The sequence below is a fragment of the Parasteatoda tepidariorum genome, chromosome 7 (genome assembly GCF_043381705.1).
Source record: "Parasteatoda tepidariorum isolate YZ-2023 chromosome 7, CAS_Ptep_4.0, whole genome shotgun sequence".
Taxonomy (NCBI): domain Eukaryota; kingdom Metazoa; phylum Arthropoda; class Arachnida; order Araneae; family Theridiidae; genus Parasteatoda; species Parasteatoda tepidariorum.
This window is the reverse complement of record NC_092210.1, coordinates 41241578-41263676: the sequence shown is the minus strand read 5'-3', so window position 1 is coordinate 41263676 and position 22099 is coordinate 41241578. Positions and strand designations below refer to the sequence as shown.

The 22099-nt window shown below is 27.1% G+C and overlaps 1 protein-coding gene across 7 annotated transcripts in view; it reads right to left on the bottom strand.

Annotated features, from left to right (window-relative positions):
- Nucleotides 1-10194: 10194 nt before the first annotated feature.
- Nucleotides 10195-22099, bottom strand: part of LOC107455507 (Calmodulin-binding transcription activator) — a 156286-nt gene continuing 144381 nt past the window's right edge. For 6 of the 7 annotated variants that reach the window (XM_071183330.1, XM_071183328.1, XM_071183331.1 and 3 more), the window contains 5 exons: nt 18876-19021; nt 17325-17569; nt 15996-16070; nt 12680-12805; nt 11132-11363 (listed from right to left, as the gene is read on the bottom strand). In XM_071183330.1, the coding sequence (XP_071039431.1) occupies nt 11333-11363; nt 12680-12805; nt 15996-16070; nt 17325-17569; nt 18876-19021 (623 nt within the window). In that variant the 3' untranslated portion in view covers nt 11132-11332. Of the gene's footprint in view, nt 11364-12679; nt 12806-15840; nt 15869-15995; nt 16071-17324; nt 17570-18875; nt 19022-22099 lie in introns of all 7 variants that reach the window. The other variant, XM_071183333.1, reaches the window with a different exon arrangement.

Sequence of the window (22099 nt, the reverse complement as noted above, 5' to 3'; positions counted from 1 at the left end):
TACTTTTAGTACAAAACTTATTTTATTTCAATTGGTAAATATTATCAAAATTAATATTCATTGGCGACAATAACAATATTGGGCATTTTTTTTTTACGTTTACTCTCAACGAATTAGTATCATTTCTCGTTTAATTTTGGTTTTCCGTACAAAATCTTTTTTTATTTCAAATATTGCCGTCGATTTTAAATTATTAATTTTTAATAATAACACATTTTAAAAAAATAATTGCAAACAAAATAAACACGTGATTTCAGATAACCTTAGGAATAATAATTTGTTGACCATCCTATGCTACCAGGATCACGTTGATCATTCAGATAATAAACAAAAAATAATTAAGTATTACCGAAAGCGGAACAAACAACTTTTTTAATTAGAGCTATAAGCTAGCAAACATCACTGTTATTTTTAAAATATTTGATAAAACCGAATCGTTAAGAGTATATTTTAAAAACAATAGCTTTCTTTGAACAAAGAATTCCATGTTTACAATTGCACTCATTTAACCTCATATTGAATATCGTAATTTTAGAGTCTACCCGCAATCCGGTATTCAGATACACAAGCACACAAATTCTTTATTTTCTTATATGTATAAATTTTATTTTATAAATATCTTTTTTTTTTATTTATTTTATAAGCATCGTTGAAGAGCCGACCTAATTTTTCGGTTTACGACTACTAATGTTCAACATCGTAGCGTTACAAACGAGATGAAGACCACGAGAACTTCCCATGGTTAGCCCGATGGCAAGGGGACTCTCTGATGGATGCAGAATTCGTATTGACCAGCCACCGCTGGGATTCGAACCCGGTTAACCAATTGGAAAGCGAACGCTTTATTACCTGTGCCATCGCGGCTCTATAATATCTTCTGAAAAATATAATTTCCAAATACAACACATTTTAATTTACTTAATATAAAATATTTTTTTTCTCAATTTGTAAGAAATAAAAAACGCCTGGCACAATTGTTATGGGGATGAAATTATTTTCGTTTACATCTAACTCATATAACTGCCATTATTATATAAATTCCATAATAGATTATTAATTAATTAAAAAAAAACAGAAATAAAGAAATTAAAACAAGAAACTTGGAGTTTGTCAATTTATTTACATAGGCACATCACAGAATGTTACAATTATATAAATTTATTTTTTTTACTCTCCATGTCCGGCGATCCATTAGCCTATAAACAACAACGCATCTTTTCTGAGCTTCCAAAAATAGAAATATGGAATTTTTAATTCTTCCTTACACTAACAACTAAATATGTATATATACAAAGGGTAGGAGGGTAAAAGTATACCCCTAAAAGTATAACTACAAGTAGAGTTGAGCAGGAGAAGGAAGTCACCCTAAAATGATAAAATAAAGAATAATGCACACGACATGTCTCTAGCTCATTAGTTAAGACTGTTAAATGCTTTTCTATGAGCCCATGCATCCAAAATGATCAGTCCATTTTCATTATAGTATTTAAAGTAGAGATTGAGAGTGAAGATTAAATTAGAGATTGAAAGCAAGTTGAAAAGCCAAAGTGAAAATAATGTTATTAACTAAACCAGCAAAGACAAACTTTTTGATTACCAAGCTTAAAAATTATAATAAGAGGAATGCAGTGGTAGAGAATATAAAAGGTTTAATTATTACACAATTTTTCTAATAATATAGAAATATCATCATTACAAACATAAATTACCTTGTTTTGCTTCAAAAATATATGAATGGGAAATAGCAGTCAACCTGTTTCAAGCGCTCAAAAAAGACGCCCATTTTCAAGACTTCTCATTCTGGCAAATTTTGAAAATGAGCTCCTGTTTTTGAGGGCTTAAGACATGTCGACTGCTATTTCTTATTCATTTGTTTTTGAAGTGAATGAATTTTTTTCTGATAATATCTTACCACTACAATTTTTTGGAATAATATATTTGATATAATTTATTTATTCATTCGAATTCCAATATTGATCAGGATTCAAAAAATTGCATAAGTTAGTTCTCAAGAAGTAAGAGACATTTTATCAATCAAATTTAAATTGTAAGTTAATTATTTTTTATATCAAAGCTAATTTTTTAATAGTTGCAAATTTTTAATAATGTGTGGGTAAATAAATACAAATTTTTAACAGTAAGTTTGCGAATTTTAAAACAAAAAAATAGATAAAATAGAAATTATTCTTATTAAGTTTATTCAGAAGCCATGTTTTGACATCAGAACGGGAAAAATTCTAAGAGTTTAATTGTTTAATTTAATGAAACTGTATAAACCTTTTTTTTTGGACACATGGGTTCGAAAAATCCCTACAGAAGCTCCAATTGCATATGATTATCATAACCATTTTGCTGTGCCTCCATGTATAACTTATTTTATAAAGTTGATAGAATGACACAAGAAGGTGCCAGCATTCAAAGAGATATGAGAGAAATATAACTGAGACCAAGCAGAAAACAAATGAGTCACAAAATATTACAAATGGCACCTAATTACATATTAACTCTATTTCTAATCTGATGAATCAACATAGGATTATAACTCATTCACAGTAAATACAATAATAGATATAGGTATCTATAATAACCATATAAGTATCTGTAAAAATGAAAGTAAAATAAATTTTATTTAACTTACCTAATAAGAAAATTAATTTTTTGATAAATCAAATAAATAATACTTATATGATCAAATAAGTAAAAATTCAACAATAAATCCTTTACTACGAAACTTTGCAAAAACAAAAATTCCATTTCCTTCTCCATAGAATTAAATGCATGACACCACTATTACATTAAATCTTAAACAACAATTTCCACAATTTAATTAGATACAAGATCAAAGATATTAGGTTTTTTTCATAACAATTAGGAATAAATAGTACAAATTGATAGCATATAAATGATATTGATTCCATACTATTTGGTAGTAAATTAAGAAAAATTAGGTAATAATAATTATTTCGGGCCCCAAATGTAATCAACTTTGACATAAACAATTTCTTTCCACTTTATTTACTGCTGACAATTAGTATATATAACTTTTCAGCATTCTCAACTGGATTTTGTATATGCTACTCAAAAAAAAAAACAATGCTAAAAATTTCTAAATGATTAAGTATATAGAAACAAATTTAGTCTATGCATAAATAATTTCAATGTATTAAGTATTTAGTTTTGAAGTATCCTATCAATTATTAACCTTCTGATAATCCTATACACAGAAATTGCTAATCAAACAATTCCTTTTCATACATGTGTATAGAATTATAGACTCTGATAATAATAATACAAAATGCATATAAAGGAATTCTTGAATCAGCATTGTGTTTAAAAGTACTTTTATTTTGAAAAAATGCCAAAAATTATGTCCCATAATTCCTTGGCACATTCTCGTTTCCTTTTAGATAAGTTAAAAAGATTTAAACATTTGGGACCAAAATATAATATTCAAAACATTTTATAATAAAACTTTAGCAAACATAAAGGCATAAATATCGTAAAATTGCAAAGTGCTTGGCTTCAGTTACTTTAACAATACATTTTTTAAGATGATGAAGAGCCATTTAGATAACAACACATACACCAGCGGACATTGTGTTAATAAATGCATTTCAGATAAGGATTAAAGTTATAAGAACAAACGGATTGTATTTTAAATATGATGGAAAATATCTATATATTAAAATTTTTATCATCAATAGCTCAAATAAATCACAAAATTTGCAGATCAGAATCTGCGCAAATTTCTCGAGACAAAGCCCCAAATTCTACTCTCTGCACAAATTTATCATTTGTAAAAATATTAAGCTTATCTACATAACTACAAACTCCTAAAATATATTAATTAACTAACGGGGAAAAAATCAGTTTTTCTTTAAACTTATATTTTAGATATTTTTACCATTTTAATATTATTAAAAATATTTCCCAGTAGATATTTTCTTCACATTAGAGAATTCAGTTTAAAATTAAGCTGCAGAAATGCAGTAAGTTAAATAAAAGCAACTGGAACTCTTTTTCAAATATATTTATATATTTGAAAGATTAATATTTAAAGAAAAAAAGTTTTATCAAGAAAACTTATTATTCAGTTTAACTGAATTGATTTAAAAATTATTTATATCAATCTTTCTAATTAATAACTGAATCTCTCATAATTACTATATTGAACATAGAAAATGTCAGATGCAGAATAATTATAAGAGAAAGAATCTTGCAAATAAAAGAAATATCAAAATTTAGAGCTACAAAAAAAAAGTAGTTTTTATTTACTATAATTACTATTTGAATTCTGCACTTCTGAGGATGTCTAGAAAATTGTAACTGAGTGAAAGTTTCATGATTTTCAGTAACTTCTTTGTCAGACACAAAAATTCAAAGAAAAAAAAAAGACTATTTCAGTTATATGAATTCTAAATGCAAGGTATAAAAATTTTGAAACCAATATAAGCAATTAAGAATTGAATTATAAAATAATGTTTACTACGATTTAAGAAACTCATAACCTTATTTCACAAACTTTAAATTCTATATTGCATTTTATGTAAATAAACACCATGTTCGCATAAAAAATTATCAATATAGTTTTAATAAAGTCAAGATTTTTTTTTTCATTGCTAAAAAAATTATTCAAGAATTTTATTTTAAAAATGAAATAAGGCTTAGATCAGTAAATGGCTCTATACAAAAATGAAATTTTCCTAGCATATACGTCAGCAGTAGTGAAACTGCTGATTATTAGAAACAATAACTGAATAATTTTGACTATTGGGCAATTCACTGTAACTCAGGTAGGTGTGTAAATGCTATTGAAGTACACCTTGACATAATGATAAATCATTTATTTCATAATGGCTAGGCACATATGTCAAATGCATACAAACATACTTACTTCATTTAGATAATACAAAATAAAACTCAAAAATTTTATCCCTGTCAACAAACACTACAATTGAGAAATTTAGTTTCAAAACCAGCTTAATAGATTTGCATAAACTTCAAAGGAACGATAAACATAAATCTAGTGAAAAAAAAAAGGTTTGGAAATATGAGGATAATCATCGATTTAAAATAATTATCTACGTCAAAAATACTCAAGCTTTCAAGTAAATAAAAAATTTGACAACCCATATATTGTTAACTTAACTGTGTAGTTAAGATATGTTACTTAAAAGAAAATCCGAAAATGGTTTTTATTAAATTTCATGTTAACAATTAAATTGTTTAATTAACTAATTAGTTAAACATTTATACTATAAACAGAAAACAAAAGAATTTTGAAAAAATATGCACACACACAAAAATAAAAAAGATATATTGTTCTGATTAAAGACATGTTGCTGTTGTCTGTTCATTTTTGAAGCTGGTTTTGAAACCAAATATCTTAGCTTTAATAGCCATGAATTTTTTTTTTAAAACATTGACTGCAAAATATAAAACATCTTATTAATGGATGATTGATTAGATTTGTATTTGACAGCCAATTTTTTAAAAATGGAAAATAAATCATTTCAACTTGCTAAGATATTTAAATATAAATCTGCATCTCAATGTATTAATATAAATTTAGAGTATAAAAAAGGAAGCAAATTAAATATCAGTAGCCACATAAAATAAAATAAGAAATCCAAAAACTCAACTTCAAACCAAACATTGTGTTTCATTCAAAATTTAAGGGAATTCTAAAAGTTTAGTCAAAATGAAAGACAGTGAAAAAATATAAAATAATGAAACACACTTGAAAAAGGGAAAAAATATAATAAAAGAAAAATTACAGGGAATAAACGTTAGATCTGTATATACACCAGGATAAATTGAAACTTGTAAACAGCAAAAAGGAACTATATTACAAGTTGTTAGCATTTGCATTAAAAGACGGCACTCATATTAAGATGAAACGTGTAAAATTAAAACACAAATATAAATTATGTCTATACTACACAATACACAGTTTGATAGATGAATAAACATTTTAATAAAATGATAAAAAGTACTTCATAGAACACATTTATGCTATGACACCATTACAAATTTCTTCTAAACAATATGAAAGATACAACATTGAAATAGTTTGAGCATGCCACATTATAAACAGGCAAAATTTCGCCAAAGACAACATTGCTTCAAGATAGCTAAGTGCACAAGGCTTAAGGGAAAATACAGAAAAATAAGTAAAGAAAAACTGGCGCAGTCATGAATTGTCTTTAATGCCAAATGTGGACATAATAGTAATTCAAAATTAAGGAAAAATTAATCTCTAAATAAAATAATATAACTAAGTATATGAATAACAGGGAATAGTAAATTAGTACTTAACACTTCTTTGGCAGGACTTACAGTAGCATAGTTGCTAGCTTCTGAAAGCTGAAAATAATTTTAGCCTTATTATTTTTCAGCCGAAAACATTAAAGCATTATTATTTTTCAGCCTAAAATATTATCATTGTTATTTACCTTCAAATTAATAACGATTTCTCCATTGGAAAAGTGTTACAAGACATTTTTTTTAAACTTTACTCGAATTTTTTTTCTCATCTAAAAATAAGTATTTTAAGTACAGTAAAAGCCCATTTTAACGAGAATGCATTGTAGCAAGAAAAGTTATCATTTCAACAAGAAAGCATTGTAATAAGAAAAGTTATCACTTCAACAAGAATGCATGGTAGTCAGAAGAGCAACAAAAGGGCACAGTAGCAACAAAAGTTGCCATTAGAATGAATATCTTGTTAGAAGCAAATGCTAATTTTTAATGCTAAAAAGTCAGTAGGAAAAGTTTAAAATTAAATACACATAAGATTTAATGAAATTTTATTAAAATACAATCTAGAACAGGTGCCTTTACACTAAATTTTATGCAGTTGATTTCTGTTATTGTACTTCAAACACAATATTCCACATGTTTAAATTTATTTCATAGTCAAAAGGCACATTTTTTAAGCCAAATAATTTAGAAACACGTAAAAATGACAAATTTATGTTTCAGTCTTGTTATTATCCTTTTTTTTTACAGTTGTTTGTCAGACTAAGAAAGTAAAAACAAACAAAAAATGTGTTTACCAGCAATTCTTGCTGGCATTATTTTCATAATTTTGAATTTAAAAAAAAAAAAAACTAATAGTTTAAAAATTTTTAATGTTATCTCCTAAGATGTTGCCTAACAATTCTCATTGTGACGTATTTGCTTCAATGGGCTTTTACAATGTTTATTTTCTTCTTAAGACTTTTAATATTTTACCTTCCTTTAAAAGAATAAAAAATTTATAAGGCAAATATTTTCCTCAGAAAAACACTTTAAGCTAATTATAAATGTTCCTGTAAAAAGAAAAATACAATAAAATTTAAACTGCTTAAATTAATAAAAAAGCAATTAGAATAAACAAAATTATTTAAAAATTTTTCTCAATGCTATCAACTTAAAATAATTTGTTATTATAATAAAAGTTAAATAAATTTAAACCAAATGTTTTTTTTTCATCGGCAAAATCAGAAGCATCAGCATCAATGCCACTACTTATTTATATTAAACCTTTACAAGATACTCTTTAACATTAGTGTTAAATTTAAATAAATAGAAAAGAAATCGAAAGAGATCACATGAAAAAAAAGTTGGTAGGGAAATACAGAACACAAAGCTCTTAAGAAAATATGGTTGAGATAAAAAATATGAAATTTCTAAGCACACATTAAGAGATCATTAGGTATGATTTGTCTGGGTTTTCTTTTTAATGACAATAAATCACTTAGAGAATTCTAAATTCTTTTTCAAAAGTTACTCTTTAGATGAATTTAAATCAATTATGAGATGATTTAGGATAATGTGCAAGTATGAGAGTGATGAATAAATGCAGGTGTTATAGAGGGAAGAGTTTCAAAATATCCCTATAATCGTCTGATCAGCCTAAGCAATTTTAGATCCACAATGCGCACACAAACACAGATATAGCCCCTTCTTATAAATAAATGCTTCTGATATATGAAACATATTTTCCATCTTAAGAAAAATTATAGGCTTAAAATATTTTTAAGCACTGCTTAGGCCGATCACGAAGGATCTATATCTATACAAGAAATATATAATTCAATATTAATGAGATGTTCTAACTAATATGGGAAGAGCCCTTCTCACTATTAGGCTTTCCATTGCTTTTTATTTATTTATTTTTTTTCATATTTCATAGCAACCCTTATATTTCCCATTTATGAAAAAATGTATTTTCTATATTATTATATATTTATATTAAGTATGGTATTTCAGTGAATATTTCATGTAAGTACTATAATTTTTTTTTTGTCAAAAAGTTACTTTTTTATTCTTCCTATGAAGGATGAAGCACCTAAAATCTTTCTCGTAACGCTATGGCAGAATATATTATAGTTAATATTCGGTTTATGTAGCGAAAGAGAATAAACATTTTACAAATGATCAACAGCTATGTACAAGAACAGGAATTGGCAAGAATAATTAAAAAAGATAGAATTCACCATCCTTCCTTTTTTTCTATTTTGAATTTTTTGCTTCCTTTACGCTTTATAGAGTTTAAAAAATTCAGAAAAGGTGAAATGGTGATATTCCCCTTTCAGACTCTACAGGGGAGACTGCTGACAAGAGCAGAACACCTCTGCTTAGGCACATGTCTTTTATTTATTTGTTTATTTTACTAGGTTGGCTGCCACTCTAAAACTTTTTTTTTAAGAGTGGTAGTCGGCCACAGCTAATTTTCAGGCCCTAAAAAAACCCTTTATTGTATGGCAGCTCACGTTTCAAGATGAGACACATTAATGCGGCTCCTAAAAATTGTTTATAATTAAAAAAATACGAATTAGAAACTGTAAAACGATTTCTTGGATATATATATATATATTTATTTATATATATTAATTAAAAACGTTTGAAGGAGCAGACTGTCCGATTGCACAAACCCAAAATACGCGCATTGATGTAAACTTTGATTGTTTCAAATCTACTATGCAAGTAACATAGTTACTAAGCAGCCTGCTCCGGACTAGGCTAAATGTATGATGATGGAAATAAAATATCAGTAATCTATAAAGTTTTTCATTTTTGATTATTTTGATCTTTGAGTGCTATAGAAAGCTTCAAAGCTTTTGTACTTCTACTCAGAAAGTCTCACAACTCTTTTAGACAAGCCGACGATGAACTCGGCTTTTTTTTTTACAGGTGATGCAAAATGCGAGTAAAATAGATCCAGAGGACAAGTCATACATTTACAGAACCTTACATAGATGAACACGAATCCTTATATGTGAACTTCACCACCCGTTGCAGAAATTAATTAATGAGAAGATTCAAAATGACACATTGAGAAAGGTCGAATTCCAATGGGAGCAAAGTTTCCACCCACACGATACTTTGCTCATTAACTTATTGCGCACTGGCAATTTTTTAAGTCACTAAAAAGTTTTAAATTTTATCATACAACAAGAATCCAAAATCTATTCAACATTTCATGCAATTTTTCAAACTGAGTAATTTTCTAATAAAAAAATTATACAAAGGTATTGTCAACTCTTAATGAAAGAGAAATTAAAACAAAATTTGTCTCTATGAAATTTTGATTTGAAAAAGTTTCGATAATCGTATGAACATTGCAAAATCAATGGAAAGTCACAAAGCAATTAATCTAGTCAAAGCAATATTTTAATAATAATATTTAAAAAAATATTTAGCATTTAATACTTAAAATATATCATTTTTATCATAAATCCTTATAACTACAATACTACCAATAAAATAATAACATAATATTGGAGTTTTAATTATAAAAGGACAATTAGAGACTTTATAATAACCAAATTTAAGTAGAATACACTTTTTAATTTATTATACATTTTATTGCATGGGAAACATGCAAAAAACGACAATATATTTGTACAATTTTTTTAAATTTTAATAAAAAAAATTTAACATTTTAGCATATTTTATGATTAAATCAAGAATAATGAATTTATACTTGAACAGTTTTATTTTAGGAAATGAATCAATAAAATAAAAAAAAAATCAATATAGTAATAAAAAATATAAAATATTTTTAGAAAATATCAATAATCACTTATAAATGTTTGCAAAAAAATGATCAAAAACAGAAAATCATGACAATTGTGTCGAATGAATGACAGTATGCAGGAACATAAAAAAATTTTAAATAAATAATTGCCAATGCTCAATAAAAAATTTATTCTTTTTTTGTGAGTGGAAAAATTGCATCCCAATAATTATGTTCCAGGATACTGCCATTCATAAAATCTAAAGAAAATTGCATGAGAGAGATTTGGCGATATCATCCTAATTTTATAAAAAAATATTCATTCTCAGAAGATTTAATAAAGATGAATAAAATACACGCTAAACAAACAATTTTTTTTTTCAAAAGTTGTACGCTCACCAAAATGAAACAGTTGAGGATCACTTGATATTCTTTAGTATTGCACAAGTGTAACATCACCCTGACAAAACTAAACATTTAGAACATTCAAGAACAGCCTCAACTAGCATTAGACCAAATATTATTCTAGCAAAATATAAACTGTGAACAATCAACAACTATTTACACTGGATAGAATTCTTAATTTAATAATAATAGAATCAGAAATTTTTTCAAAGTGGACTAATAAAACATAAAAAGTAAGCATGAATAATAACAGACTAGTTAAGTTTCTTTTAAGTATATGCTTTAGCAAACAATACTAATTCATAAACAGTATTTTAATACAATTCAATGCATCAAACTTAATATGCAGCGTAGAATATATAGTATGAGATTCTTTATTTCTGTCATACTGTTTAAGAATTAGATGGGAACACATAAAAATAATACAATAATCTGATTAGAAATATCACAGCACAACATATTTTTAATATATAATAATGAATATATAAAAAATGAGTACTCAGGAAAAAATATTAGAATATCATGAATACAAATACAACACAATTCTGAAAACAGTAATGTTTGAGAATAGTAAACACATATGTACATATAGTAAGAGAAAAGATTATATAGCTTGCACCGGTTATAAATTATGATTTCAATACACATCCTTTAATCGTTTGAATTACCAATTATCACAACAATGAATAAATGACAAGTGCAGAATTTAGTTTCTTCTCCAATTAAAATAAATTTTGACACCTTTTACGGATGATGATTTCACAGTTTGCTTTACAAGAGCTCTTCTCAGCCAGCTTATATTTCAGAAATGGAAATATTCACTGCACTTGAAAGCTATCGGCAGTGCTGAACATTCTGAAATTCACAATCAAAATCTTTCTTCCATATGAACACTACACATTAAAGAAAAACAAGAACTTCTCATGTATTTTCTTTATCACACTTAGCATTCCTGAAAATAAAAACAGCAATTAAAAATCTTTAATCACGTAATGGAATGCAAATAATAAAACAAATATACTAATAACCAGGGAAAACAAAAGTCTGTGAAAGAAGTGTGAATGATAAAAAGACAACAAGTAGTTAATAAGAAATTGTATATAAATTATAAACAAAATTAAATGAACCAGTATCAGTTCTAATCCTGAATATCAGTTCTAATACTTGGCTGGGTGGCACAGTTGGTTTGTCGTCGGCCTTCTGAGCCCAAGTCTGCGGGTTCGATTCCCGGCCCAGACACCAGATTTTCAGGATGTAGAAAACCATCAGCGGCCATGTCGTATGATTGCGCGGCATGTAAAAGATCCCTGGAGTGCCTTATTGGCTCTTGGCATTTCCGGCAAAATTAAATTCCCAGTGCACTTTAGCATCCAAATAGAGTCCCGGTGCTGCCATTTAGTGTGGCAGAAACTAGACGTCCAAATTAACATGACCAACGGTATCTCACCCATTGTGGTGGTCTTCAAAGAGTGGATACCACCTCTGGAGAATGCACTAGGTTTGCTCATCGGCAAGACCGATTGCGCAGCTCATTGGAAATAAAATTTTAAAAAAAAGTTCTAATACTTAAGGACTTTAAGATTACTATAATAAATTTGCAGTAGGGAAAAATTAATTAGAGCCAGACTACAAGTTTAAAGGCTTGTAGTAAGAACAACAGCGAGTCAGAAATCACAAGTTCAAAAGAAGACTGGAAGAGGGAGAAAGACGAAGTGATTCAGAAGGGAAAGTTTAAGTTTTTATACTGTGGAAAAAGAGATCCGTTTTCGTTCTTTTACTGCCTGTTTATTTCTTTACTTTTAAAGATTATATTTTGGACATTTAAAATCAAATTACATTTTGGACATTTAAAATTAAATTACATATTAATTACAAATGAAGTTTTTACGAATTTTCTTACCCTCATTATGCACATGTTTCTGACTGGATATTAGATGTATGCTTGTTAATATAAGACAGACAGAGATTAGTTGGCAGATTTGTACAGAAAGAGTACGGCTGTGTTATGTTGTGAAGAGTAGAATATTCTCGTCAATTATATTTTCCAAAAAGTTATGTTCTGTTTAATTTAAGTTATTTTGTTTTCTTACATAATAAACATATTTTTCAAACTTTTAAGATGAGCCTTCAATTATACTTGCTTGGCATTTTCCACTATAATACAAAACTATTCCATGAATGAGCATCAGTTCTGATATTGAAGGACTTAAAAATTACTATAATAAATTTTCAGTAGGGAAAAATGAACTAGTAGTAAATCTAACTCACTTAACATCAGTAGGGAGCTTTTTGTCAGAAGGCTGTTCCTGGTATTTTAGGCGCAGAGGCGGCAGACTCTGAGCTTCCCCCGGTAGCTTCTCTCTTTCGGCAGCTAGTGCACGTTCTCTCTGTAATCTAAAATTAAAATATTTTTTGTTTTTTAAGATTAAGGAAATTAAAATGAAATTTATTAAATAACAATGAAACTTTTTTTTAAACAGCAATAAAACTTTTTTTAAACAATCAATTTTAATATTGGAAGTAGAGAAATGTAAGACACTAGCATTCCAGCAGATTATTTTGCACTGCAAGTTATTTTTTATTTCAATTTTAAAAAAGTAAGAAAAAGAATATAATGGAAAATAGGATGGTATTTGGTGTGGATTAGATGCTGAAAACAGGATTCTAATTCTATTAAAACTTTGATTTGTTGCGGATTTCAAGGTGCAAAATAAAACGAATATTATCCAAGTGATATTTAAAGTAAAATCATAAATGTTGCATAGTGCAAATGAGGACAGGGCATGGAAGATAAATCCCCCATGACCTGCATAATTAAAAGCCAAAGTAAAAGTAGAATATAATTAACACTTTTAAAGTATAGGTGAGATCCATTATAAATGTTTTATCAAAAAAGGACACGGCCAAAAAGTCAGAAAAGCGAACCCCACAATATCTCACATTAATATTAAAATAATTTGGCCGAAGATTCAAGGCCAAAAAGTTCGCTGGAAATAAAAATAAACCCAATAATGTACATATTTATGTTCAATGTGGAGAAGATAGATCAAAAATATATTTTAATGCTTAGTTGTCGTGACATTGAATAATAATTACACTAATGAAATAAAGGAAATTTATAAGTTAGAAAATAAGTAATACTGATAATGGTATCACTAAGTAGCCAGCAAGACAATATTTGCCTTTTTTTCTAAATCAAATAAAATTTGTCACATAAAATAGAGATCAAGTGAAAAAGTAAAGATTTTTCTTTTCTATTCTCAGTAATGAACAATAAGAAATCGTCTCTCCTTTTGGAATCTGAAAAGCCAAATAGACTCAAAACAATTCATCAGATAAGTGCAGCCTATGTGTTGTGCTTTAGCAATGCAATTGCGGAAACTAAAGTTTTCTGTAAAAAATTTTATTATGAGTTTCAGTAAAATTTAATTCACTAAAATATATACAAAATAAGTGAAAACTTTAACAAAAAATTGATCAATTTGTTTTGCCTGAATTTTAAAATGCTACCCTCTTCCAATTTTGAATTTGAGATGATCTGGTTTGATATTCTGATTTGATTTTAAAGAATAATCTGATTTGATATTTAGAAGTTTTAACTAAGGTTTTATTACATTTTTCTTTGTAAATATTATTGTGTAAGGTTTAAATTTAAATTTAAAAAATCCTAAATTTTGATAAACTTTTCATCGTTCCTACGTTCACAAGTGTAAATTTTACTATATGTATTAGGTGAACTGGGTTCGAATCCCAGTAATAGCTGGCTAATATAAATTTCATACACGGCTCAAACAAACATGAAATATCCTCAGTGGCTACATAATTTATAATAATCTAGTATGCTAGATAATTTCAAGATTTAAAATTTGTAAAATTCACAATGTTCCAATACAATTTTTTAAAGAACAATATAGATATATATATGCATATACACACACAAGGTGTGTGTAATAATGAGATATAATGATTAAATAATGAGACTGTTGCTGCAAAACATATTTTTAATTCAAGCATTTTTAGTTATTATCACCTTCAATATATATACCCCTTCTCTAAAATTTCAATGCTCCATGCAAATTTTCTATTGTTCGAAAACAGTGGAATCTTTTGAGAACTCCTTTATTACACATGCTGCTTTTTATTTTAACACTCTGACAGAGTGAAATCTTGTTCCGTTTAAAACATTTGATTGTGGGAAACAGACAAAACTTACATGGCTCAAGGTCAGGCAAATAGGGAGGATAACTAAACTCCGGAATGTTGAACTTGGCTAGAAACATTTTGACGAACAATGCAGAATTAGTTGGAACACTGTATAGAGAACTCATGACTTCTTCAAGAAATCAGGTTTTATGCATCTTATTCTATTTCTACAGTACCAGAAATCACAAGAGTAGTCAAGAATCAGATTACACAGAATTCCTCAATTCTTTCACCTGTTTTTGGTATGGAAGGGCACCCTCGACATGAATAATTTTCGCCGTATTGAAAATGTTTAAATCATTAAAAAAATGCGCACATGACAAATATTTATTGCAATGCATTTTTAGTAATGTTTCAGCAGTGCTTTTTCCAATTTTTAATTGAAATTTCACGAAAGACTCATTATCCAATTATTACTGCACTTATTATTTCTCCATCAAAACAAAATAACAGCTCTTATACGAACAAAGACAAAAACCAGACTATCGTTTACAGACACAGATGGAGTACATTTGAATGAAAAGGCTATACAATATATAGTCCTTTGTCATACACATAGTTCTACAGTGGGAGCAACAATATTGTTATTTAATAGCCACATATCATGTATATATATATTCTTATAAGTAGACATTAAAAAATTAGAATCATTAAAAATAGTAAGTTTTGTGAATTTAAGTTCATATTAATTGAAAATTGAAGAACTAATTAAATTAAAAAATAAAAAAAAGCAGTTTTTGACAACAACAACAAAAAAACGATGGAAGAGTTGGGTATTTACTAAAAATAACATAAATTAACCCATTACTGCCTAATAAGTGTGCTTTTCCTTGTTATAATTTTCTTAAAAGTACATGTTAAATTATTAAATTTTTTTACTTGTAGAAGACTTTAATTTTTACAATTTGTATTCAAATTACAATTACAATTTGTGGCCCATACTGTAAAACATAAATTTTATAACTTTTCAATTTGTGAATTTAAAAGCACACAGATTTCATGCATCAAAGAAAAATAAAACTTATGCAAAAGTATCAAGTTGTAACTGATAATTAGCTCACTAAATAAAAAACACAGACAAAAATACTTAATAATGGATATAAAATTTCAGTCACAAAAAAGATGAAAAATATTAGATTAAATTTGATTTTATGATATGAATAGAAATACTACAATAAAATGCAATACTAAAAACAAATTTTTGGGTTGATATTCATGAAACTCACCACTTTGCCTTGAAAGTAATCCCACATACTGGTTAGCAAGAAAGAAAAATATTTTTTTTTCATAAAGATAGAAAACAATAAATCCATAATATGAAAGACTATAAAATGTATAAGAATAACCTAAAGAACAAGCATTTAAAAAAGAACACACTTACTTATTTTTGGACTGTCTCAGAAACTGCTGTATTTTTCTAGCTGCCTGGTGTTGCCTCCTTTGAGAATATGTTCTCCTTTAAAAGAAAACCACGAAATAATTAAATGTGATTAGAATAGTTAAAATAAAATAAAACAGTAATATGCAAATATAGTTGTTCTAAGGCATTAAACCTAGTATTTTACATAACATTAAATAATTATTATGCATTTTTTCTCATCTAGAAATAACATAACTTAAAATGTGCTATAGGATTAGTTTTTCCTAAATTTCTGCTATATGAGAATTAGACTTAACTAAATATGGACAAAAAAATTGCATATAGGTGGAATACTTAACAAAATTAATCTTATTTAGAAGATAAATAGCCTAACAAGTGATGCGTCAGTATCTAACCAACATTATTATCACAGAAAGCTTGATATTGACAAGTCTACTGTGACTTCATAAACATTTGTTCACAAGCAATTAAAAAAAGAAAATCAAGAGTGGTTATTAAAATATGTTAAAAGCATATTCATTCTTAACATAAAATTTAATTTCATTAAAAACAACGAAAACAGTCTACAAGTGGCAATTGAAAAGCAAATAAGGAATTTTTCAACAGTAATGAACTTTTTTTTTTAATTTACTTAATAATGAAGTGTCTTGTGATGCAGCTGCATATGGATCTCTAATACAATTTTGCTAATCTACCACAATTCATAAAAAAATTTTTGATTAATAAATAACAGAAATAGCCTATCTGCTCCATCTATCCTTCCTTTTACTCACATTACTTGGCTTAAATATTATTAACAATTTTAATTTAATTATTAGATTTAAATACCATTTTAGTGCCTTCTTTTCTCTTTTTTTCACAAGTAATTAAATTTCATTTGGAACGATTTTTCTTTTATTCTTTTAATTTTTTTTTATATCAATAGAGCCAGATGGAAACAACATGATGGGACAGCTCTGGTCTGTACAGTACTAGGCTGTCATGGTGGTGAAAGGAGAAGGAAAAAAAATAATAAGGCCAACAAGTACAAAATTGAAAATTTTACACTGCCACAAAATTGGCAGTTATTCTATCATAAACCAACCTGTAAACAACATTTGAAAAATTATTTATTGGCAAGAGGAAAATAAACAATGCGAAATGAAGTCAACAATATAGCAGTAGCAAAGCATTGTCATCTTAGTTTAAAACAAAGTAAATTCCAATCAAATATGAAATTAAAAAGAATTTTTAAAAAGTTCATCAGAAATGTGTTGAGTAAAAGAAACAAACAGTAAGTGAGAAAGAATTCTTTAAAAAAAAATGGGATGCATAGAAAATGACCCTTACTTTAAAGTGGAGGAAGATGTCGGAGTGCCTTCCCTACTCGAACTCAGCCTACGCTCAGACTCAGCCAGAGTCCAGTACAGAGATTGTAAACTTGCAGCAGAGGGACTCGGAGAGCTGCCAAGTGCTGGAGAAATACAGTCAGCATCGCTTTCTTTCCATTTCTTAAATCGCTTGTGTTCGCAATAATTGCGAAATTGGCTCTGGATCAACTGGGCAGCCTTGGTCATTTGCTTATAATACATATACTGCAAAAAAAATATTAAATAAGACAATGTGTGTATGATCAGCCAGTAACATTTATTAATTTTTTTTTTTTAAGTTAAACAAACATAAAAACATAAGGGTTGCCCAGATAAAAAAAAAAGTGCATGCATAATATTAGAAATATAGTATAAATAGCAGTGCCATCTATCACATTATAAATCCAGCAACATAAATTGCGTATACCTGATTAACCAGTTCGAATGAGAGCATTTCATATTAAAGTTAAGTCACAAGAGAACAAATTCATCTAAAGCAGACGATGCACAGTAATATAATTTTTATAACAGAAGATGACAGAATATTAATCATCAAATGTCTGTGTTTAAAATGTCTGTGTTTATAGCCAAACACTGTATAAGGAAAAATAGCTGTGAACATGTTTTAGTGAAGAGCATAAATCAATACCACATCTGCAAAGATCTGTGGCAAGCAAGCATCATGATCTACCAAGATTTCATTGTTGCTATTGATGAAGTGATTAGAAGCAATAAAAGAGAAATGACTCGTGACATACATTATTCTGTTCTGAATACTCTTGACTTGGCATTTATTTGAAATGTTCTCATGTGAACAGGTTAATCATTTATATATAGTTTGAGGTGCATTTCTTTTACCTTACTTTATAACCCTAAATAATGGCACTGATATTGTTACTTTAATTCAGATGATACAAAACTTTCCAACCTTTTTATTTAGGCAACTCTTAGATACAGCTTTTGATTAAATTTATCAATTTAATTTATTCACTAAAACTCTGCTAATAAAATTATTATTAGAGGCACTGTAGAAGATAAAACAAGTAATTTTCCATCGTTCTCTTTTAAATGGTAAGATAAACTTTCAATTATGTGACTTAGCAGCAGGGTTCGTGATTTCTTTCATTTTCTTAAAAAAAATCAAAAAAATCGGATTATTTTGATTTAAATCGGATTTTTTTTTATTTAAATCAGATTTTTTTTATTTTNATAAATCTTTTGTAGATAACACAATCTTTTATGTACAAAATATCAAGATGTAAGCTCTCATCTGAACAAAATATCATCGGACAGAATCATGAGTAGGTAAAATCTAATACAAAGATAATATTCTTTGGATAAAATTATTAAGCATTTTCAAAAGCCTTCAATTTAGATTTTGTTATCGAATGGGATCTCAAATTGCAAAAAGGATATTCCAACCAAATATAATCAGTTTATACCAAAAATAAACTATAAGTAGAGAAATATAGAAGAAAAAGTTTTTCAGTGAGATCTAATTTTGACAAGAGTAAAAGAAAAACAAAAATACCTGTTTGTATCGCCTGTAATATGTCTGAATGAGAGTTGCAGCAGCTTTTTCTTTCTCTTGTTCTTCTTGCCGTTTGCGTCCTTTATAAGATCGATATGCTTTTTGGATAATTTTTGCTGCTTCATAGAGTTCACGCTGTTCCTTATCTGAAAATAATTGATATTTAGGGATTCAAGATTAAAAAAATAAATAAAGCAATACTTAACCCACTTTTATAAAAACAAAACTTTTCAACTGCTCCAAGCACGTAAAATCCAAAAAAATACTTTTCCTGTTGTCTTACAGAATTAATAAAATTAAAGCTTTTCAGTATATAATTAATGCTTTTAGAATAATACAGTCTTATANGAGCAGGGGGCGCAGCCCATTAGTTACCTATAAAGATCTATTATGTTAAAAAAAAATTATATTACTCTTAAAGTAGATTTGCTAATCTTTATTTATGCAGAATTATTTTAGAACTGGAAATAGGAGCTCTGTTTTATTTACAACAGTCTAAATAAAGGAACTATTGACAGCCAAATTAAATAAATAAGCACATGAGTTGAATATTTTTTTTCATCTTATTATTAGATTTCTTCATTCTCTAGAGCCATTTTTTATTTTAGTCTACTTAAATCATTTTAATTATCAATTGACTTAAATAACAATTAACACACTTTAAATTTTTAAGGTATTTTCTCAACAGATTTTGCATAAAATAAAGACTAGTATCTAATCAAAGCTGCTTATTCAAGTTTCATATCTTGAGCCAAGTCTCAAAGTTTTATCCTTCATCTTAGCAATTATATGATTAAACAATAAAAAAATCACAAAGTTGTTCAACATTTAACTGAAAAATAATCTGAAGCTATATAATTTACATCGAGTTAGATATTAATAGTTATGAAAAAAAAAGCAAGTACACTTACTAACTATGTGCTATTTTGTGAGGAAAGAGTATAAATAAGAAAAATATCTGCTCTGTTAAAATGAATCAGATTTAATTCAGTCAGGTAAAACATGTTTTATCTATACTTAACCTAAATATACCATTTAAATAAAAATATTCAAAGCAGCAACTAAGTAAAGGAAAATTCACTGGTAAATTTAAAAGGATATGTGCATTAAGGTTATTAATTTAATTTAGAAAATCAGAAAGTTAAAAAGTAATTTTTGTTTTATTTAAACTTCACTGTGCAAGTTTAGAAACTTTAAGATTCTTTCACTTTTATTTACAATGCTTTATTATTATTTTTTTTAAAATATTTTTTTCCTTGTTATGAAGAAATATGCTAACAGTTTTGGCCCTTTATTTATTGGCAAAAAAATAAACAAATAAAAACTCAAAATGCTCACAAAATTTTTTAAGGGAGAGAAAAGTAAAATGGAACAATCTGCAATGACAAAAATGTTCTATGTATATTGTTTTTAACAAAACACAGAAAATATCATATGAAAGGTATTATCAGTTTGTAAAACACATTTTAACTGGGAGAATTCATGATAAACGTTTTGAATAATATTAAAAAGTCTTACTGACATCTTAGTCCCAATGTCTTATTATTATATAATATAGCAGAACTATACTCCCTTGTAAGTTAAGAAAAGACCATTGTGGTATAGGATTTAAATAATCATTTGTGCCTACATAGAGTTACGTTTTATTGTGCTATCAAATTATACAAATATGCTTTCAAAAAAATATAAAAGCTTATAAAATTTAGCACATCAATTCTTGCTATCTTTTCCTAGATTTGACGACATATTTCAATAAATAAGTTGAACATTCGTCCTTGAAAAAAATAATAAAAACAATTATATGACGTTGCAAGAGCATTGGATTTGATTGTACCACTAAAAATGGCCCGTCGTATGCAGGCATACCCTTAACAAATTAAATACAAGTTAAAGAACTTTTACTTTTGTTTCACTGTAGAAGAAAATCACCAGCAAGAAACAATATTATTATTCTTAACAATATTATTATTCTTTCATCAGCTTCTCTAAATGCAAACAGAAAATACATATATGCTACGATTTTTAAATATAATTTCTATTGATTCTTATTCCTTATTAATCGATTATTTAACAAGTTTTGTTTTCCTCATTTCATACGATTTAAGCCAAAAATGTTTCATTCAATCAATTTTTAAAATTGGCTAATCACAAAATTTATTTATATGTTTGTAGTAATAACACTCCAAAGAATCAAGTTTCGAATTAACAAAAATTTTAAGTCAAATAAAGGCACCAAGTTATACCCCTAAGAGAATTCCCAAAATGCAAAAAAAAAAAAAAAAAAAAAAAAAAAAAAAAAAAAAAAAAAAANAAAAAAAAAAAAAAAAAAAAAAAAAAAAAAAAAAAAAAAAAAAAAAAAAAAAAAAAAGAACACAGTATGCAAAAGAAATCATTTTTAACATCTAATTCATTTTTGAGAATAAGAGATATTTTTTTTAAACAATTTTGGCTGCCTAGGGTGCAATGAGAACCCGATACAAAGAGTGAATTTCTAAGGTCCCTTTATTCTCTTTATAAATGAATTTGACTGCAACACCCACTTTTTCAGTATTAAGAATAATTTTTTAAAATGTCTTCTAAAAATGTATCCCACAATTTTGGGGCCTTTCAAATATTAGGTAAGCACCTAATAGCGGGATACAGTTTGTAACTTGCTTATTTTTCCTGACAAGGGGTAGGAGAAGTATGAGCAATTATAACATAACACATTTATATTCGTTTATTTTTAAAAAAAATAAATGAATAAAATTTTAAAAAAACCAACAAAAAATTACAGTTAGAAAAAATTTATACTAAAAATTAAATTCAAGGAAAAAAATAATTGTAAAATTTTTTTTCAAGTGTTTTGTTTCAGTTTTTTTTTTTTTTTTTTTTTTTTTTTTTTTTTTTTGTTCAGTGTTTTGACAATAGTAGGAAAACTAAAAAGATTCCTAAAGAATTTTCTACTTAAATGTTCATAAAATTTTGAGTGCAAAGATACATATTTTCTTTGAATTTAAGCCTAAAATAAAATTACTACAATAAAAGTCAAAGCAAAAAACAAGGAGTATTCCAATTTTCATATACAAGCTAGAATGGTTTGTGGTTAGCTTTTTTTTTCTTTTTTGACAGGGGGGAGGAGTCCAAATTTGCCTAAAACATATGTAATATTTAAACATCTTCTTCGCATAAATTAAGTTATGTAGTTAATTTAAAAACTTATTCAAACATACCGATAAGTATGA